Raw genomic sequence first — 16,096 nt, forward strand, 5'->3', positions numbered from 1 at the left:
TCATAGGATTTTAAAAATCGTAAATTTTATGATTTCATCTATTTAAATCTGGAATTTTGTGGTGTTGTAATTGTAGGGGTCCTGACCAAAAATGAGTTGGGGGAGGGGCAGGTTTGCAAGGTTATTGTAGGGGGGTTGTTGTACTGCTACCCCTACTTTTGTGCTACCGCTGGCAGCGGCACTGCCTTCAGAGCTGGGCCGCTGGAGAGTGGCAGCTGCTGGCTAGGAGCCCAGCTTTGAAGGCAGAACCACCACTAGCAGCAGCACAGAAGTGAGGATGGCATGGTATGGTATTGCTACCCTTACTTCTGCGCTGCTGCCTGCAGAGCTGGGCCATCACTGAAAACAGCCTAGCTCCATCCTCTTTGGAACCCCCTTCAGGTAGTTGAAGGCTGCTGTCAAATCCCCCCTCATTCTTCTCTTCTGCAGAGTAAATCACCCCAGTTCCCTCAGCCTCTCCTCAGTAGTCATGTGCCCCAGCCCCCTAATAATTTTTGTTGCCCTCTGCTGTACTCTCTCCAATTTGTAGTGGGGGGACCAAAACTGGACTCCAGGTATGGCCTCACCAGCAATACTCCAGTGGCCCCACCAGTGCCAAATAGAGGGGAATAATCACTTCTCTCGAGCTACTGGCAGTGCTCCTACTAATACAGCCCAATAGGCCGTTGACCTTCTTGGCAACTGCTGATTTATATCCATCTTCTCATCCACTGTAATCCCCAGGTCCTTTTCTACAGAACTGCTGCTTAGCCGATCGGATCCCAGCTTATAGCCGTGCATGGGATTCTTCCATCCTAAATGCAGGCCTCTTCACTTATCCCTGTTGAACCTCATCGGATTTCTTTTGGCCCAGTCCTCCAATTTGTCTAGGTCACTCTGGACTCTATCTCTACCCTCCAGCATATCTACCTCTCTCCCCAGCTTAGTGTCATCTGCAAACTTGCTGAGGGTGCAATTAATCCCATCATCCAGATCATTGATAAAGATGTTGAACAAAATCAGCCAGCCACAGAACTGACTCCTGGGGCTCTCCGCTTGATGCTGGCTGTCAACTAGACATCAAGCCGCTGATCACTACCCATTGAGCCCAACAATCTAGCTAGCTTTTTATCCACTGTATAGTCCGTTTAGCCAATCCATGCTTTTTTTACTTGCTGGCAAGAATACTGTGAGAGACCATATCAAAAGCTTTGCTAAAGTCAAGATATATCACATCCATCTCTTTCCCCATATCCCCAGAGCCAATCAGGTTGAATCAATCAGCAGCTGCCACTCTTTAGCTACCCAGCGTTGAAGGCAGCAGTGGAGAAGTAAAGGTGGCATGGTATGGCATTGCCACCCTTACTTCTGTGCTGCTGCTGGCAGGGCACTGCCTTCAGAGCTGGGCACCCGGCCAACAACTACTGTTCTCTGCCTGCCCAGCTCTGAAGGCAGTGCAGAAGTAAGGATGGCAATACCATGACCCCCCCCTCCCCCGCCAAATAACCATGTGACCTCCCTGCAACTCCCATTTGGGTCAGGACCCCTAATTTGAGAAATGCTGGTCTCCCCCATGAAATCTGTATAGTATAGGATAAAAGCACACAAAAAAAACAGATTTCATAGGGGGAGACCAGATTTCACGGCCTGTGGCAAGTTTTTCATGGCCATGAATTTGGTAGCGCCCCATTTATGGCCATGCACACACACGTTACAAATAGCATACTGAAAGCATTCATTTTCCACTATTCAGTAAAAGCCCAGTCCTGCCAGATGCTGAGTACCCCGCTCCTCATGGAAAGATACTTAGGACTTCATAGAATATGGGCATATTATTTCATGTAGCATCCAGTTATCTAAGTGTCATCAACACAGTGTGTTTCCATATATAAACTTCATATGCTCAGATCAAGCTGTCAGAACACGTACATGAAAAGAGCAAAAGTTATTGATAGATAATCACACATGGTAGGGGAGAATCAGTGTATGGAACCATTGTGTTACATAGTGCATGTTTTTGCAGAGACAAATAGTGCTAAGATGATAAGGAAGGGTAGAATTAAAGTAGTTGAATTCTTTTTAACTTTCTTGAAAAGTAGCATGCAGTCAGCCCACTAGTATGTGTCTACACTCCTCACTCACTTTCATGTTTTATTGGTTGTAGGTTTTCTGTGGGATAGGAGGCGCTACTGTTTTGGATCCTTGCTATAACTTTCACTGTGTCTGTGGGGGAAAAATGCAAAACATAATCAGGGTATTCTGTTTATTTTACTCTGTTCCAACTTGAAAAACTTCAGTCTATGACTACACTTTCTTTTTGTTCTTAGACTGAGTGTACTTGTCTCTTAAAATTCTAAAGTGAGAGGCAAAAGCAGGTAAAACTGGGCTGTTTCCCTCTCTCTCTTCCATACTCTCTCAGGTGTTCTCCCTCAACAATCTAACCCCTCTCTCTACTCTTCTTTTTATTGTCTCCCTCTCAAATGAGAGAGCTGTCGTGTAGTCCTTCCCTATCTCCACCATCAGAACCCTCAACAGTCAGTGGCTCTCAGGGTGCTCCTGTTCTGTTGCTTTTAGTGTGGAGCAGCTTTTAGGCTTCATGCCAGGGAATCTCTGTTCAGCTTCTTCTCCATGTGAGTCAGGTAGGAGGATGTAGCAGCAAAGTAAGGAGGGCAGAAGGGATGAGGGATGAAGGTTCCCATGGTGATGGTGCTATTTGTATGCTGTAACTAAGTATACCTAAGAATTCCTATCTGATTGTACTTCCTAGTAGCCACAGAGACTTGTTCTTCTCTGATGCAGTACCCCAGACACTCCTCTTTTTTTTTTTTCTCTCTCTCTCTCTCTCTTTGGGGAAACTGGTCAGTCCTGGATGTTTAAAACACATTAGAACTGGCCAGTGCTTTGCCTGTTAAACCTGTTTTGTATTAATTTCCCCTCTAATTTCATGATTCTTTACTTAACCATTAATCTGCCAATGTACATTAATCAGATGATTGTTGAAAAACAGTACATGAGCTGAACTTTCATTATATGTCACCTCATTAATATCTGTTAAGACTGTCATTGAACCATTCTGGCTATCCTTAATCAAACTGCAAATTGAGATTTTCTTGCGCCACATTCTGTAAGATGTATCCCCGCTACAAAGGTTAAGTTTCCTGTTCTGGTTTTCTTGATCCTCGCATCCCTTTTTGAAGACATTTCCCTACAGCATAACAGTTGTGCCTAAATGCATCCTTGCTGCTTCCTTTGGAGAATCCATCTGTCTCCTTGCCATCTAGAATCACAATGATGTTCTTTATGTAGAAATTGGGAAAGCTGTAGAAAATATTTTAGTAGCCAGGAGGGTGGTCAGTTTGGATTCACCATACATGTCAGGAGAAGGGATGCGGGAGTAGAGTGCCATCTATAGCATTAATTGCAGTTCCATTATAGGAAAAAAGTCCCCCCTCCCTCCTGACTTGTTTATACCTAAATTATTTTAGATCTTTGTTGCATGTGCAAAAAATATCAGTTCACTACCAGTGTATCTTTTAATAACTGTATATGTTAAACAGGGTTAGTTTTCTCTTTTCTTTTCTGCAGCCCAGAGTCTCCCACAGTTCTGTTCCGGATGGGCTGTGCCTCCTCTCTGAAGATACCATAGGTGGTTCAGCACTGTTGGTAAGCTATGGCACTTAACAATATCTTCTTGAGAAGCCCATCAGAAATTCTTTATCTGGCATCTGAGGAAGTGGGTATTCACCCACGAAAGCTCATGCTCCAAAACGTCTGTTAGTCTATAAGGTGCCACAGGATTCTTTGCTGCTTTTATCTGGCAAGTGGACAAAGTTGGTGGTTCAGTGTCTCCTAACCCCATTTTTTTAACTGTAATGTTTATTCATTTTTCACGCAGTAGTGAGTTCATTTCAATTTAAATCTCCTCTCCCTAGCTGAGGAATCACTGGAGTATTGAGGCTCTAACTCTGTGGGTCCTCCCAGTTGAGTACTTCTATAAAGGTCACTTTGTGGGCTCCACCAGAGCATCAGAGAAACCCTGCAGGTATTGAGCCAAGTTTAAGGGGTGACTACAGCTTTTCAAAAGCGTCAGAGGCTGCTACCAGCCAACCCTTGTTCTGTCGGGCACAGGGTTTTGATACTGTGGCTCATCTGGAGATTAGCTTTTGACCAGTCGGGTGTCTCCTCCTTCGGTTTCTTGCCCCACTGTCTCGCACTCTGTCTCTGTGGAGTCAGGTTATTCCCTCTGCATGGCTTGAGGTGCTCCTTCTTCACAGCATGGCCCTCTGGCAGGGTCACTATAGTTTTCTCCCTCCAGGATATCAAAGTCCCACTGGATGAATTGTCTCAGGCAGTCTTCTGAGCCACTGCCCAAACTGTGTCACTTCCCCAGAGGTTGATGGGGACCCCGGGCCTATCCTCTACTCTGGATTGCAGCCCAGGGGGACCCTATCTCTAGCATCCATAGTCTACCCAATGTCAGATCATGTTGCTGTTTCCCTGGGCTCCTTCCTACTTTCTTCTCTATTTTCTGGCCTCCCTCTGGGTTACCATTGAAACTTCCTCTGCTCCCTTCAGCTCCTTCACCCTCACCCTGGTTCTTGCCAGAGTCTGTATTCCCAGGCAGGATCCCAGGGTTTACTGTGCCCTAGAACTCCTCCTGGTCTCTTGCCAACTCCCCTCCTCTCTAGGGAGTGACTGCAGAGTTCCTTCCTGCAGCCCTTGTTGCTCTCTGCTTCCTGGTACTAAGTTATGTACTGTTATGAGGTGGACATCCCGTCACAATCTTGTTACATTCATTACATGTTTAGGACCCCAAAATTGCTGCAGGTAAGACAGTAAAATAGTGTGCTGGTTGGTATACTAGGCATTGAGAACATAATCCCAGAGGGAATCCAGGCTCCGTCTACAAGGTTCCTAATGGCATTGTGAGTAGAAAGCAACTGAGAAAATATGCAGAGCACCATCTTAGTCTTCATAGAATATATTTATCAAACTCTATAAAGTAGGTTTTCGGTCTTCTGTGGAGGGCATCCATTGGTCGGAGGGTGTTGCATATTGTGATCTTCTGTTCAGACACATTTTGTACTGGAGGGGAGATACGGGGATTCGGTTTCTTCTGGTTGTTTTCCCCCTCCCCCTTCTTTCCTCCCTACTCCAAACTTTGACTACTTGGTGCTTTCCATGTGGGAGAAGCTGGGCTGCAGAAGGGGGAAAAAATTGTTAATAACTTCCTTTCTACCCTCAATGTCTCCTACAGTTCGATCCTCCTTGGTACAATAATGACCCATTGAGAGTTTTTTATTCAACTTTGGGACAACTCTTGTGATGAGACTGCATAAGAGGGCGTGTCCAAGTACCATAGCCTAGAAATAGTGCTGAACAGCCTCTGGTGTCTGCAGAAAGGAGGCAAAGCCCATGCATCACAGAACTGTGGGAGATGCTGCTAGTAGAAGGGAAATTATCAGCTAAGAAATCTTTATTTTTCCTTGTATAAATTGAATCACTTTTTAAATCCACATAATCAGAGGTTTCACTGACAAAAATTCTGTAATTGACAATTGGAAGTATTACACTGCAAGCATCAAGGGTTATTAATAAATGATGATGTGGTTGCTTTCTGCTGCTGCATCTCAAGTTTGCTGATTAAATGCACAGTTTAGCTTCATCCATGGCCAATTGCCAATATCTTGAGATTTAGTACAACATTTTAATGTTCTTTCCTACCTATTAGTAGCAAGAATTTCTTAAAGCAGATGTATAGCTCTGCATATTCTGAGTAATAAGAAGTGAATAATAAGTAGCAAGATGGTGACGTAAAAAGTGAGAACTAATTATTACAGGCCTCGCTTTTCTATTGTAATAAGTGCTCGTTCCCTCTTTTATTCCATCTGTGGACTGCTATTTTTTGTGATTGAATGTCTGCCTTGGTTTCAGGTAAGTATACAGTTCACAGAAGAGAGGAAGCAGCTCAGCATAAAGAAGGAAAGGGCAGACAGAAGGAAAGAGACAGAAGAGAAGAGCAGGAAGAGAGAGTGAGCTAGGGGTGGTTCAGTGCATTTGAGTGAAATAAAATTTAGACTGGAGGCATGATTATAGTTTATCTCATTAAGAGAAAGAGTGTTATAGTGTATAAGTAGACTATTGATCATAAAAACAAAAAATAAACACTTTTTTTTTGTATTTTGCAAATTGTTTGTTTTTATATGTCACTAATTACGTGGCTGCCGCATCAAACTTCACTATTCCAGCCCTTTAATCATTGGGCCAAAGATTTTCATCTCTGCAGCTGGTGTTCTCAGGTTTTTTTTTTATGATCACTGAGGAAATTTGGAGATGACCATATTATTGAGAGTATTTTTTAAAATCACATCGTCCATGGGGATTGTCATTATTAAAAACAGCTGTAGGAAAACATTTTAAAGTGAACCTAATTGATTTTTCAGTGGGTCTTAAGCACCTTAGACACTTAGATGCTTTGGGAACTTTTATCTACAACATTCTTGGCAGATGAAGGGTGATCTTGCTATGCATTTACTTCCACAGTCCTTCAGTAGTGAGCTTCTCTGTGCCTGACAGCACCCATCAGACTTCCATGTCTTTTAATTTTCATCCTAGCACATTTTAAAGGGACACTGGCAATTTGAATTTTTTAAATAGACAAATTTCAAAAAATTCAAGTTTTCTGACAAAGCACCTTTTAAATAGTATGTTGTTTAAAAACATTATTATGTCTTTTTCTTCTCAGTGTTTGATATTTATTTTGGAGGGTCTTCTAGTATGTACCAGACATAGTTGGAGCTCACCCATATTCCCACCCTCCTTATTTTCTTAATGTGCCTGCTTGCTAACTATTTGGTTTCATTTTTACTGCCTCTGTCACTGGTTAAACATCCTCTTCCCTGGCATGGAGAAGACCATGGGCACAAGCTGCTTCTGCAGCAGTGTACGAGATTGGTGATAATATGCTAGTGGCATGAGAGAGAGCAGTGGATCATCGATTAGTAAAACTGAGTATGCATTAAGTGCTGTTAAATTCACAAAGTAAACAGACTTTTTACTACAGTGTCTCTCTAATCTCTGCCAGTTACAATAATCTTTGGTATTTGCAACAATCTTCAAAACTTTGTTTCCTAATGTTATATTGCAATCTATCTTGAGTTTGGAGTGAAACAAAATGTTTGGCGTGAGCTAAGGTGCAGACTTCATGCTCGCTTTTTAAAAAATTAACTATTTCAGAATGACTGTGAGTACAGTGAGAATGATGAGCCTGTGGACATTGAGACCGTGGAGGAGCTTTCAGAGAAGATTAACATTGCTCGTCTGAAGGCCACAGCTTCCACTATCGGATCTTCCAAACAGAAGTAAGCATCTTTTGTACCAACCAAGAGAACTAAAGTTCTGTTTTACCAGTGAATTGGCATGAAAATGAACTGGTTAAACAAGAGGTTTTAAGAAATTGTAAGACCCCAATTCTATAGTCAGATCTCTCAGCGCAGTGGGACTCCGCATTGACTGACTCGGGTCCATTCTGTCAGATCTTATTGAAGAATTGTGGCTTCTCTGTTTGTTTTTCATTTTAATCAATATGGCCATTAGGATATCTGTCTTATGAGCACTTTATCTTAACAGGGCCAATGGTCTGTCTAATTAGTTACTGAAAATAAGCAGAAATGTCTGAGATTGTTAGTTTGTTTTTTTGCAGTCCCCCTTTCTGCTGATCCTCTGCCCTCACTAACAGATATACTGCTGTAGCTGAGGGATTGCCCATTAGTTTTAGGCTGTGGCATTTTGTTGTCTTAGGCTCCATTCCTACAGAAAGAACAGAGCAGGGCATTGTTGACTTCGTTGACAGACCAGCACCTTAGTGAACAAACTGTTTTATCTACTTTTAAAATCCACCTTGGTTTGTTCTTTCTTTGTTGCTGCTGTTACTTTTAAATGCAGGGCACAGACCAAAAAAAGCTCATTTATGGTGTATAAAGGTGGCCTCAGATGTTTTCCTTTATTTCTTCTGGTTTGCTAGATTAGAAATATCAGACCCTGAATTCCCTCTGTTTGCTGAAAGATTTTGGCAAGATCTTTGAAGAACCTGGATGGTGGTATCACTCATCTCAAAACATTTCCTTTCCTCCTTTGAGAGGTACGGCTTATGTTTCAGCCTCAGACAGTGATGTGACCATTCTCCTAAACATTGCCAAAATCTTTCAGTAAAAACAGGGAAGTGAAGATATGATTTTACTAAATGTGAATATTTCTAATGTTTAAAAAAATCTTAAGAGTAGATATTTGGGATCTATATTTTTATGTCATAAGATAGTAGTAATAAGCCAGAAATACTGTTTTTTGCTCTATAGGCCACCTGTAGCCTATGCATTACTGAGATTGCTATTGGCAGATTTTATTATCTTTGTTGACACATGGAGAAGTATAAGCTTGCCATTTTGCCCTACAAGATAATTTTACAGTTTTGAAACAGATTTGTCTAAAGTCTGTAGTGTCCAGAATGGAGCCCACTCTTGGAGCAGTACTGGCAGCAGTATACCACCTCCATCTAGTTGCAAGGAAAATTCATTTCAGGGGATAAGCATGGATAATTCTTAGGCTGTTGAGAATGTAGTTAATGAGAATAGAGTACATGAAATGAGCAACATTGGGAAAAACTTCATGCATCTCTTCCAGGCACCGTATTCATAAACCTTCGGATGAGAAGGTGACAGACAAGTCTGCTAAGGTATATATTTATTCTTCTTTTTCCTCTTAGTGTCAGACTGGGTAGGAGCCTAATTTCAAAGCCCATTCATTTAAAAGAGAGCCTGCCATTGACTTCAATGACCTTTGGGTCAGGGCTTAAATTTGAACAGTAAGAAATAACTGCCTTCACTGCCATTGCATCTTATTAACTCTTAAGATGTCTTAGATTTCCTGTTTGTGGCACATTGTAATTTGCAGTGAAAATGCATACATGTATCAAATGGAAAATTATGGTTTTTGTGTCTGGGAATGGAGTATAGGGCTTATAAACACAACTGCTGCTTGTCAAAAGGAAACTGGATTGCTAGAAATGATAGCTTAGTTTAAATGGCCTACCCTTGGGCAAAATTGTGATCTCACAAAGATCTTTTGATCCAAAGACCATCGAACTCAAAAAGAGTCTTTTCATAGACTCAAAATCACCTCAAAAATTTAGACTAACTTCCTATTGCTTGAAGAGGCCTGTAAGGAGTACAGTACTGCTTCACAGGTTAAAATAATAGAATACATACTGCACCTGTCAGAGTAACAAAATAACAGACCTACCAGCCTAAAGTGGGGAGAGGAGTAATTCATGCCTGAGCATGATGGATATCTGCCTTTGTGGCAGCTGATTTAATCAGAGACTGCTTTGTGATACATTTTTAATGTAGTTGTAATCATAGAATGAAGTGATTAGTATCTTAAATTTAATTTGTTTATTAACTTCCCACCACAATCTTATCTAAAGTGCCTTCTTGTCCCCTTCCCTCCATATTCACTCACCTAAATATGAATGAAATTGGCTTAACTGTAAGGAAAATTAATGTGTTTTGTTTGACAGTTTTCAAGGTTTACTGTTTTTTTGAGAGGTTAGACAAAGGTTAGGTTTTGGGGAGAGGAGGTTACAAGTGTGTTTTATAATATTAAAGTCAAGCCTTGTATTGCAGTCTGTCTTATGTGAAGTTATATAATGTATCCATACATGAAAAGCTGTTATCTTCTGAATGCCTTTGAATGGAAAGGTTGCTGGACCTTCACCTTCACTGGTGACTCTGATATTCTGGCCCCCTTTCATTATATTCCACATATCCTGTAGTGTTTTATGCTTTCAAGAATCCAGATTTCATTAAGATCTTGTAGCTAAACATCAGAGTTTTATTCAGTAGTGATGTGACTTACATAGAAATGTGTCTTAATGACTCTGTAAATCAGGCTTGCATTTTTTTTCCTCTTGAGTTAGTTTTTTATTTGAAATAGTCACATGGTTTCTTTTCCAACAGAAACCCCAATTCTGGAACAGAAAACAGAAGAATGAGGCAGAGGCCTTTGCTCATTACCGCCAAACACACACAGCAAATGAACGCCGACGTCGCAATGAAATGAGAGATCTTTTTGAAAAGCTGAAAAGAGCTCTAGGACTGCATAGCCTTCCGAAGGTCTCCAAGTGCTACATCCTCAAACAGGTAGGCATTTTACAGCCCAAGGTCATCTGGAGAAAAATTCCTTTATTGTGGGGCAAAACTGACATCAGGTCTTTGAAAAACGGTATAGTGATATGAAAAATATTTTAGTGGTGAGAGTAGAAATTCTGTTCTCCTGAGTGCAATTATTTCACAATGGGGAGAAATGGGTTAATTCAAGACCAAAATTTTAGGGTTGTGAATTTAACTCTGGAAAGTAACTGCCGGTGTGCCTTGGCAATTTTAAATTGTACAGCCAGACAGTTTTGATCTGTAATGAAGATAAATCTCCCTAATGTGAGAAGAGAGAGCCCTTGGTGAAATATTTTATTTCAGCATAGCAATTAGATACAAAACTGTAAAAGAAAGGAAACAAACCGCGCATAATGAAGAGTCATAAATAATTATGCTCATCTGTACATTGCATTCCTTGGGCTTTGTCAATTACCTGCTAGACATAGATTTATGGAAAATAGATCCTGTCAAACTCACTTGATATTTTTTTTGATGTTTTGGTTGATAGAGTGTTGTTGTAATATATGTACGCTTCTGTGAAGGCATTTGATTTGGTACTACATGACATTTTGATTAAAAAAATGAGAGAGATGTAAAATGAACATGGCATACATTAAATGAATTAAAAGCTGGCTAACTGATAGGAATCAAAATGTAATTGTAAGTAGGGACTCATCATCAAATGGCAGTGTTTCTAGGGGGGTCCTGCGGGGATGGGTTCTTAGCCCTGTGTTGTTTAACATTTTTATTAATGATCTGGAAGAAAACACAAAATCATCACTGATGAGGATTGCAGGTAAGACAAAAATTGGGGAGTGGCAAATAATGAAAAGGACATGTCACTGCTACAGAGTGATCTGGATCACTTGGCAAACTGGGCGCAAGCAAACAATATGCAGTATGATAGTGCTATTATGTAAGTGTTTACATCTAGTAACAAAGAATGTAAGCCATACTTACAGGATGGGGAACTCTGTCCTGGGAAGCAGTGACTGGAAAAGATTTGGAAGTCATGATAGATAATCTGCTGAACATTAGCTCCCAGCGTGATACTGTGGCCCAAAAAGCTAATGTACTCTTTGGATGCATAAATGGGAAGTCTGAAATAGGGTAGCGAGGTTATTTTACCTCTGTATTTGGCACCAGCAAAAGTGCTGCTGGAATAGTATGTCCAGTTCTGGTGTCCACAGTTCAAGAAGGATGGTGATAAATTGGACAGGGTTCAGAGAGGAGCCAGGAAAATGATTAAAGGGTTAGTAAATGTGCTTTATAATGATAGACTGAAGAAAGCTCAGTCCATTTAATTTAACAAAGGAAAGGTTAAGGAGTGACTTGATGAGTGTAAAGTACCTGCACGGTACAAATATTTAATATTGGGTTCTTCAGTCTAGCAGAGAAATGTATATCATGATCCAATCACTGGAAGGTGGAGTAAAACAAATTCAGACTGGAAATACAGTATAAATTTTAACAGCGAGAGTAATTAAACACTGGAACAATTTACCAAGAAACTTGATGGATTCTCCATCATTGACAATTTTTACATCAAGAGTGGGTGTTTTCTGAAATACATGATCTAGGAATTATTTTGGGGCAGTTCAGTAGCTTTTGTTATACAGGTTAGACTAGATATGACACTAGATGTGCATAAACATGAAGTGGAAGAAACCAAGATTCATCCTATTTCAGTTGCATTCAGAGAAACATTACAACGTGGTGACTGAACTTTCTTCTTCTGTCTCCTGATTTCTTAAAATAATGATGGAAAATGTCTGTAGGAAGACTTTCAAAATGCCTTTTTGACTGGGAAAGGAGAACTACTTATTTCTGCCTTGTATGCATTAGCTTGGTCTCTAAACTGATATTCTGACATGCTTTAGGCCTACGAAGAGATCCAGGGGTTGACTGATCAGGCAGATAAACTGATTGGGCAGAAGAACTTACTGACTCGCAAACAAGACATTCTGATCCGTAAAGTATCCACACTTTCAGGTGAGGTAGTTTATGGGGACATAGTGGTTGGAATAGTGAAAGAAAGTACTTGAGGGAGTGGGGTGGCCATTAGTGGATATATACAGAGGTGGTAGAATGTGCGGATATGAGATTTAGGGTCAGCTCCTCAAAGGTACATAGGTGCCTAACTCCCATTAAATACCTTTGAGAATCTGGCCCATAGATTCTAAGAAAGAAGAAGGCTGATTTGGGGACTGGGGTGTATTTGTGATAATAAAAGGTACAGTGTCATAAACATAGAAAAGGAAATATTTATTTCTTCAAGCAGTAAGGGCCAAAGATTCTAAAGTGGATCTTCAGCTCATATGCAGCTTTGAGGACAGAATTCAAACCTGTCAATCACTGGCTCAGGGAAACAACCCTCCTGCTGAAGAGACCCGCTACTTTTGTTTCACCTCCACAGGTAAAGGAAGTGTGGACATACCTTCGTGCTGCAGAGCTTTAGGATCTTAGTATCCAGTGCACCGGGGATATCCAGAGAGAAGAATATTTCACTTTCTCCAGAAATAGAGTTTTGTCCAAAGAGCCTTTCTCCTATATCCTCAACAGCAACACAGGGCTTCAACTTTGGACATCAGTCTGGTGCTAATTCCTTTCATGACATCCTTTCAACCTTCCAAAGGATCTGTCTCTATACTGTCACTCTGTCTGCTGGCTTTTATGGTAACAGCTGCATCAGCCAGATGGGATATGGAATTGGCACTATCCTGAGAATACAAGTATTGCATATTCCATGCTGTCAGATTGATTCTCAGGATGATCCTGATTTTCATCTAGGCATGTAAAGTCAACTTCATATTTCATAAGTTATGAGTGATAGGACTAAAGTCCTTCTGTCCCAAACCATTGTGCCTCATGGAAAAGCTGTGGCACATAGGATGCCCACCTAGCACAAAAAAAGTATCTAGACAAATCTAAAACATTAAAGCAGTCAAGCTCAGTATTTGCAGTTTATCTGTTGAGTGTAAGCAGGGAGGAGTGAGTGATTGTTTTTCAGAATCTTACATGTCTAGGTGGGTCAGGTGGCATATACTTGAGCCACATGAGGCAAAGAATTTGTCTTTTAGTGAACTCTGGTCACATTCCGTAAATGCAATCCATGCCTCTAAATGGAGACATACTGTTCTTAAGAAGAAATCTGCAAGACAGCCTTCTGGTCCTTTATAATATGCTTCAGAGCTGGGAGGTAAGCCTCCCCTGCTGCTGTAGTTGGAAGAATGGTATTGATTATATAGTACCTCTGTCATTTGGGAAACAGCCTGTGTACAGTTACATGTAGTGTAATTGTAGCTGTGTCGATCTGCTCTGTGTTGCTCAAAAGCATGTGTTTCTCACTAACAGAAGTTGTCCAATAAAAGATATTACCTCACCACTTTGTCTTTCTGTGTAGAGTTATGTCAGTTTTGATCATATATTAAGGTAAATTCTCGCCGTACCTACACACTGTTGATAAAATCTCTTTGTACAGTCTGTTGATCTTACTGTTATGAGTAATATTAAAATTTATATGAGCTTACTCTAAAATTTCCTTTCTTTGAATAGTAAGATCTACAGATCTGAACAATTTTGGGTAAGATGAGAGATCCCCATTCATAGCTAAGTAAATAATGTTTTCATGCCCAGCTGTCTGTATATTCATAGTTAAGGACAACACAGTTTTCATTGTAGCTATGAAAGTTCTCAACTGGCAACCTGTCCGTCAGGGAGGGACATATATCCCTGAGCCATTGGTTGTTAGGTCTGAGTTCTGTCTATCAAAGGTGCAGACTGGCTGCAGACCTATTTTAAGATCTAATGTTTCTCCTTGAAGAAAGGAAATTTTGGGTAAATATTGATACGTTTTCTTGTTTCTATGGTGTGCTCTAGACTGTTCTTTGGAGATTGAAGGGGGTTTACTGCCCCTCTCCGCCAAAAAAAAATTTGCATTGGGACTAACCTGCTAGATCAGCATGGTTCCATTCCAACTCTTAGTCCTGGAAGCAGATAGAATCTGAGGACATGTTGAGACTCTGTCTCTGCTAATCTTTCTGTAGGTAAGACGGAAGAGGTGGTCCTGAAGAAGCTAGAATACATTTATGCCAAACAGAAAGCAGTAGAAGCACAAAAGAAGAAGAAACAAGTTGAGCCGGAGGAGCTTGTTGTGTCCCCCAAGCCCAGTAGACAGCAAGAAGAATCCTCCACTTCCTCCAAAGAGCTGGGACAAATGATTGTGACTAATAGGCGAGGGAAGCCATTAATACTCGCCAGGAAAGGAGGCCAGGCCACTGGTAGGTTAGGAAAGATATCTGTTTGATCTAGTTGCAAAGGAAAAAAATGTATAATTGGACATCTTAGGGGGGAAATAGCAGCCTGCTTTGTGTAGCCATCTTGCTATAAATTTATTAATTTAGTACAAAGTAAAGGTGAAGTATTAAAACAAGAATGTTTGTGGATGTTATGTATATTGTATGTTTTATGGTACAGTCTAAGAAGGTCTGGCGGTTTACAAAAAACACATTAACTTCTTCTGTGATTGGCTATGTGTGGTCTGAGGTCTGCACATGTGGAAATTAAGGTAATCTGAGTTTGCCCATTACTAGTCAACTGTAGCCAAGAAAATTGTCCAAATTGAACAAAGTGGGCTGAGGACACCAACATTGATATTCACTCAAAAGAGAACTGCTGTCAGCTAGTAAGTTTGTATTGGTTAAAGGCCTTTTTCTGACACTGCGTGCCAATATCACTTACAGTTTATGATTTATATTTGTGTTTTTATACAGTCGAGACTACATCCTCTCCTATTACATTAACTACTGCCAGCCTAGTAATGACTCCACAAGGGCAGGTGCTTACACTGAAGAGCCCCCTGATGCCAGGACAGGTAGCCGCTGTTCCTTCCACACTCCTGCAAGCTGAGCTAAAGCCTCAAGTTGCCAGTAACACAGTGACAACACAGCCAGGTAAAGTCACGTGATAGCAGGTTTATTGGGAGGTAAGAATTGATATTGAATCTGTATCTCTGTTCATTTATGCACTTCTGTTTATAAAATAATAATTTTTCCTGTAAGAAGGTGTGTGCCTCACCAGTAGTGTCCTTTATATAATTCTTTCTGTATTCTCACAACTTCACTGAGTGTGGTGGATTCTTACTGAAATGTACCTGTTATATAACACAGAGATACTTGATTATGCAATCAAAATGTTAATCAAGTCAATTGAGCTATTTATGGTTTTATCATCAGGTAAATAGAATCTGTTGTTGAATGTTAGTATTTCCAAAGGAAAGAGAGAGGAAAAATATCTGAAATATGTAGAAGGGAGAGTATCGGCTGATCTGTATTAGAAATAGAACAATCAGATAACCATTTCTTAGGGCTTGTCTACATCAGAAAGTTGCAGCGCTGGTGAGGGAGTTACAGCGCTGCAACTTTGAAGGTGTACACATCTGCAGGGCACCACCAGCGCTGCAACTCCCTGTTTGCAGCGCTGGCCGTACTCCCGTTTTGTCTCGGGTGTAGAGGATCCAGCGCTGGTGATCCAGCGCTGGTAATCCAATGTAGACAGTTACCAGCGCTTTTCTTGACCTCCGTGGAAGGAGGAAGCCTCTGGTAATCAAGCTGGTTTCCTTTCCCGGTTTGCTCTCTCGGTCCCGGAGCCACCCAGCAAACCGCAGGGAAGGAGACCTGCTTGCTCGGGGTTCCGGGACCGAGAGAGCAAACCGGGAACGCCGCGGTTTGCTCTCTCGGTCCCGGAGCCACCCAGCAAACCGCAGGGAAGGAGACCTGCTTGCTCGGGGTTCCGGGACCGAGAGAGCAAACCGGGAAAGGAAACCAGCTTCGCCGCGGTTTGCTCTCTCGGTCCCGGAACCCCGAGCAAGCAGGTCTCCTTCCCTGCGGTTTGCTGGCTGGCTCCGGGAC

At 41.3% G+C, this 16,096-nt stretch overlaps 1 protein-coding gene across 7 annotated transcripts in view; it reads left to right on the forward strand.

Annotated features, from left to right (window-relative positions):
- MGA (MAX dimerization protein MGA) overlaps nt 1-16,096 on the forward strand; it is a 100,635-nt gene that overhangs the window by 77,747 nt on the left and 6,792 nt on the right. For 6 of the 7 annotated variants that reach the window (XM_030559542.1, XM_030559538.1, XM_030559545.1 and 3 more), the window contains 7 exons: nt 3,565-3,642; nt 7,216-7,340; nt 8,659-8,710; nt 9,993-10,175; nt 12,068-12,179; nt 14,234-14,467; nt 14,960-15,139. In XM_030559542.1, the coding sequence (XP_030415402.1) occupies nt 3,565-3,642; nt 7,216-7,340; nt 8,659-8,710; nt 9,993-10,175; nt 12,068-12,179; nt 14,234-14,467; nt 14,960-15,139 (964 nt within the window). The remainder of the gene's footprint in view (nt 1-3,564; nt 3,643-7,215; nt 7,341-8,658; nt 8,711-9,992; nt 10,176-12,067; nt 12,180-14,233; nt 14,468-14,959; nt 15,140-16,096) is intronic. The other variant, XM_030559544.1, reaches the window with a different exon arrangement.

The sequence above is a fragment of the Gopherus evgoodei genome, chromosome 4 (genome assembly GCF_007399415.2).
Source record: "Gopherus evgoodei ecotype Sinaloan lineage chromosome 4, rGopEvg1_v1.p, whole genome shotgun sequence".
In the NCBI taxonomy this organism is placed as follows: Eukaryota; Metazoa; Chordata; order Testudines; family Testudinidae; genus Gopherus; species Gopherus evgoodei.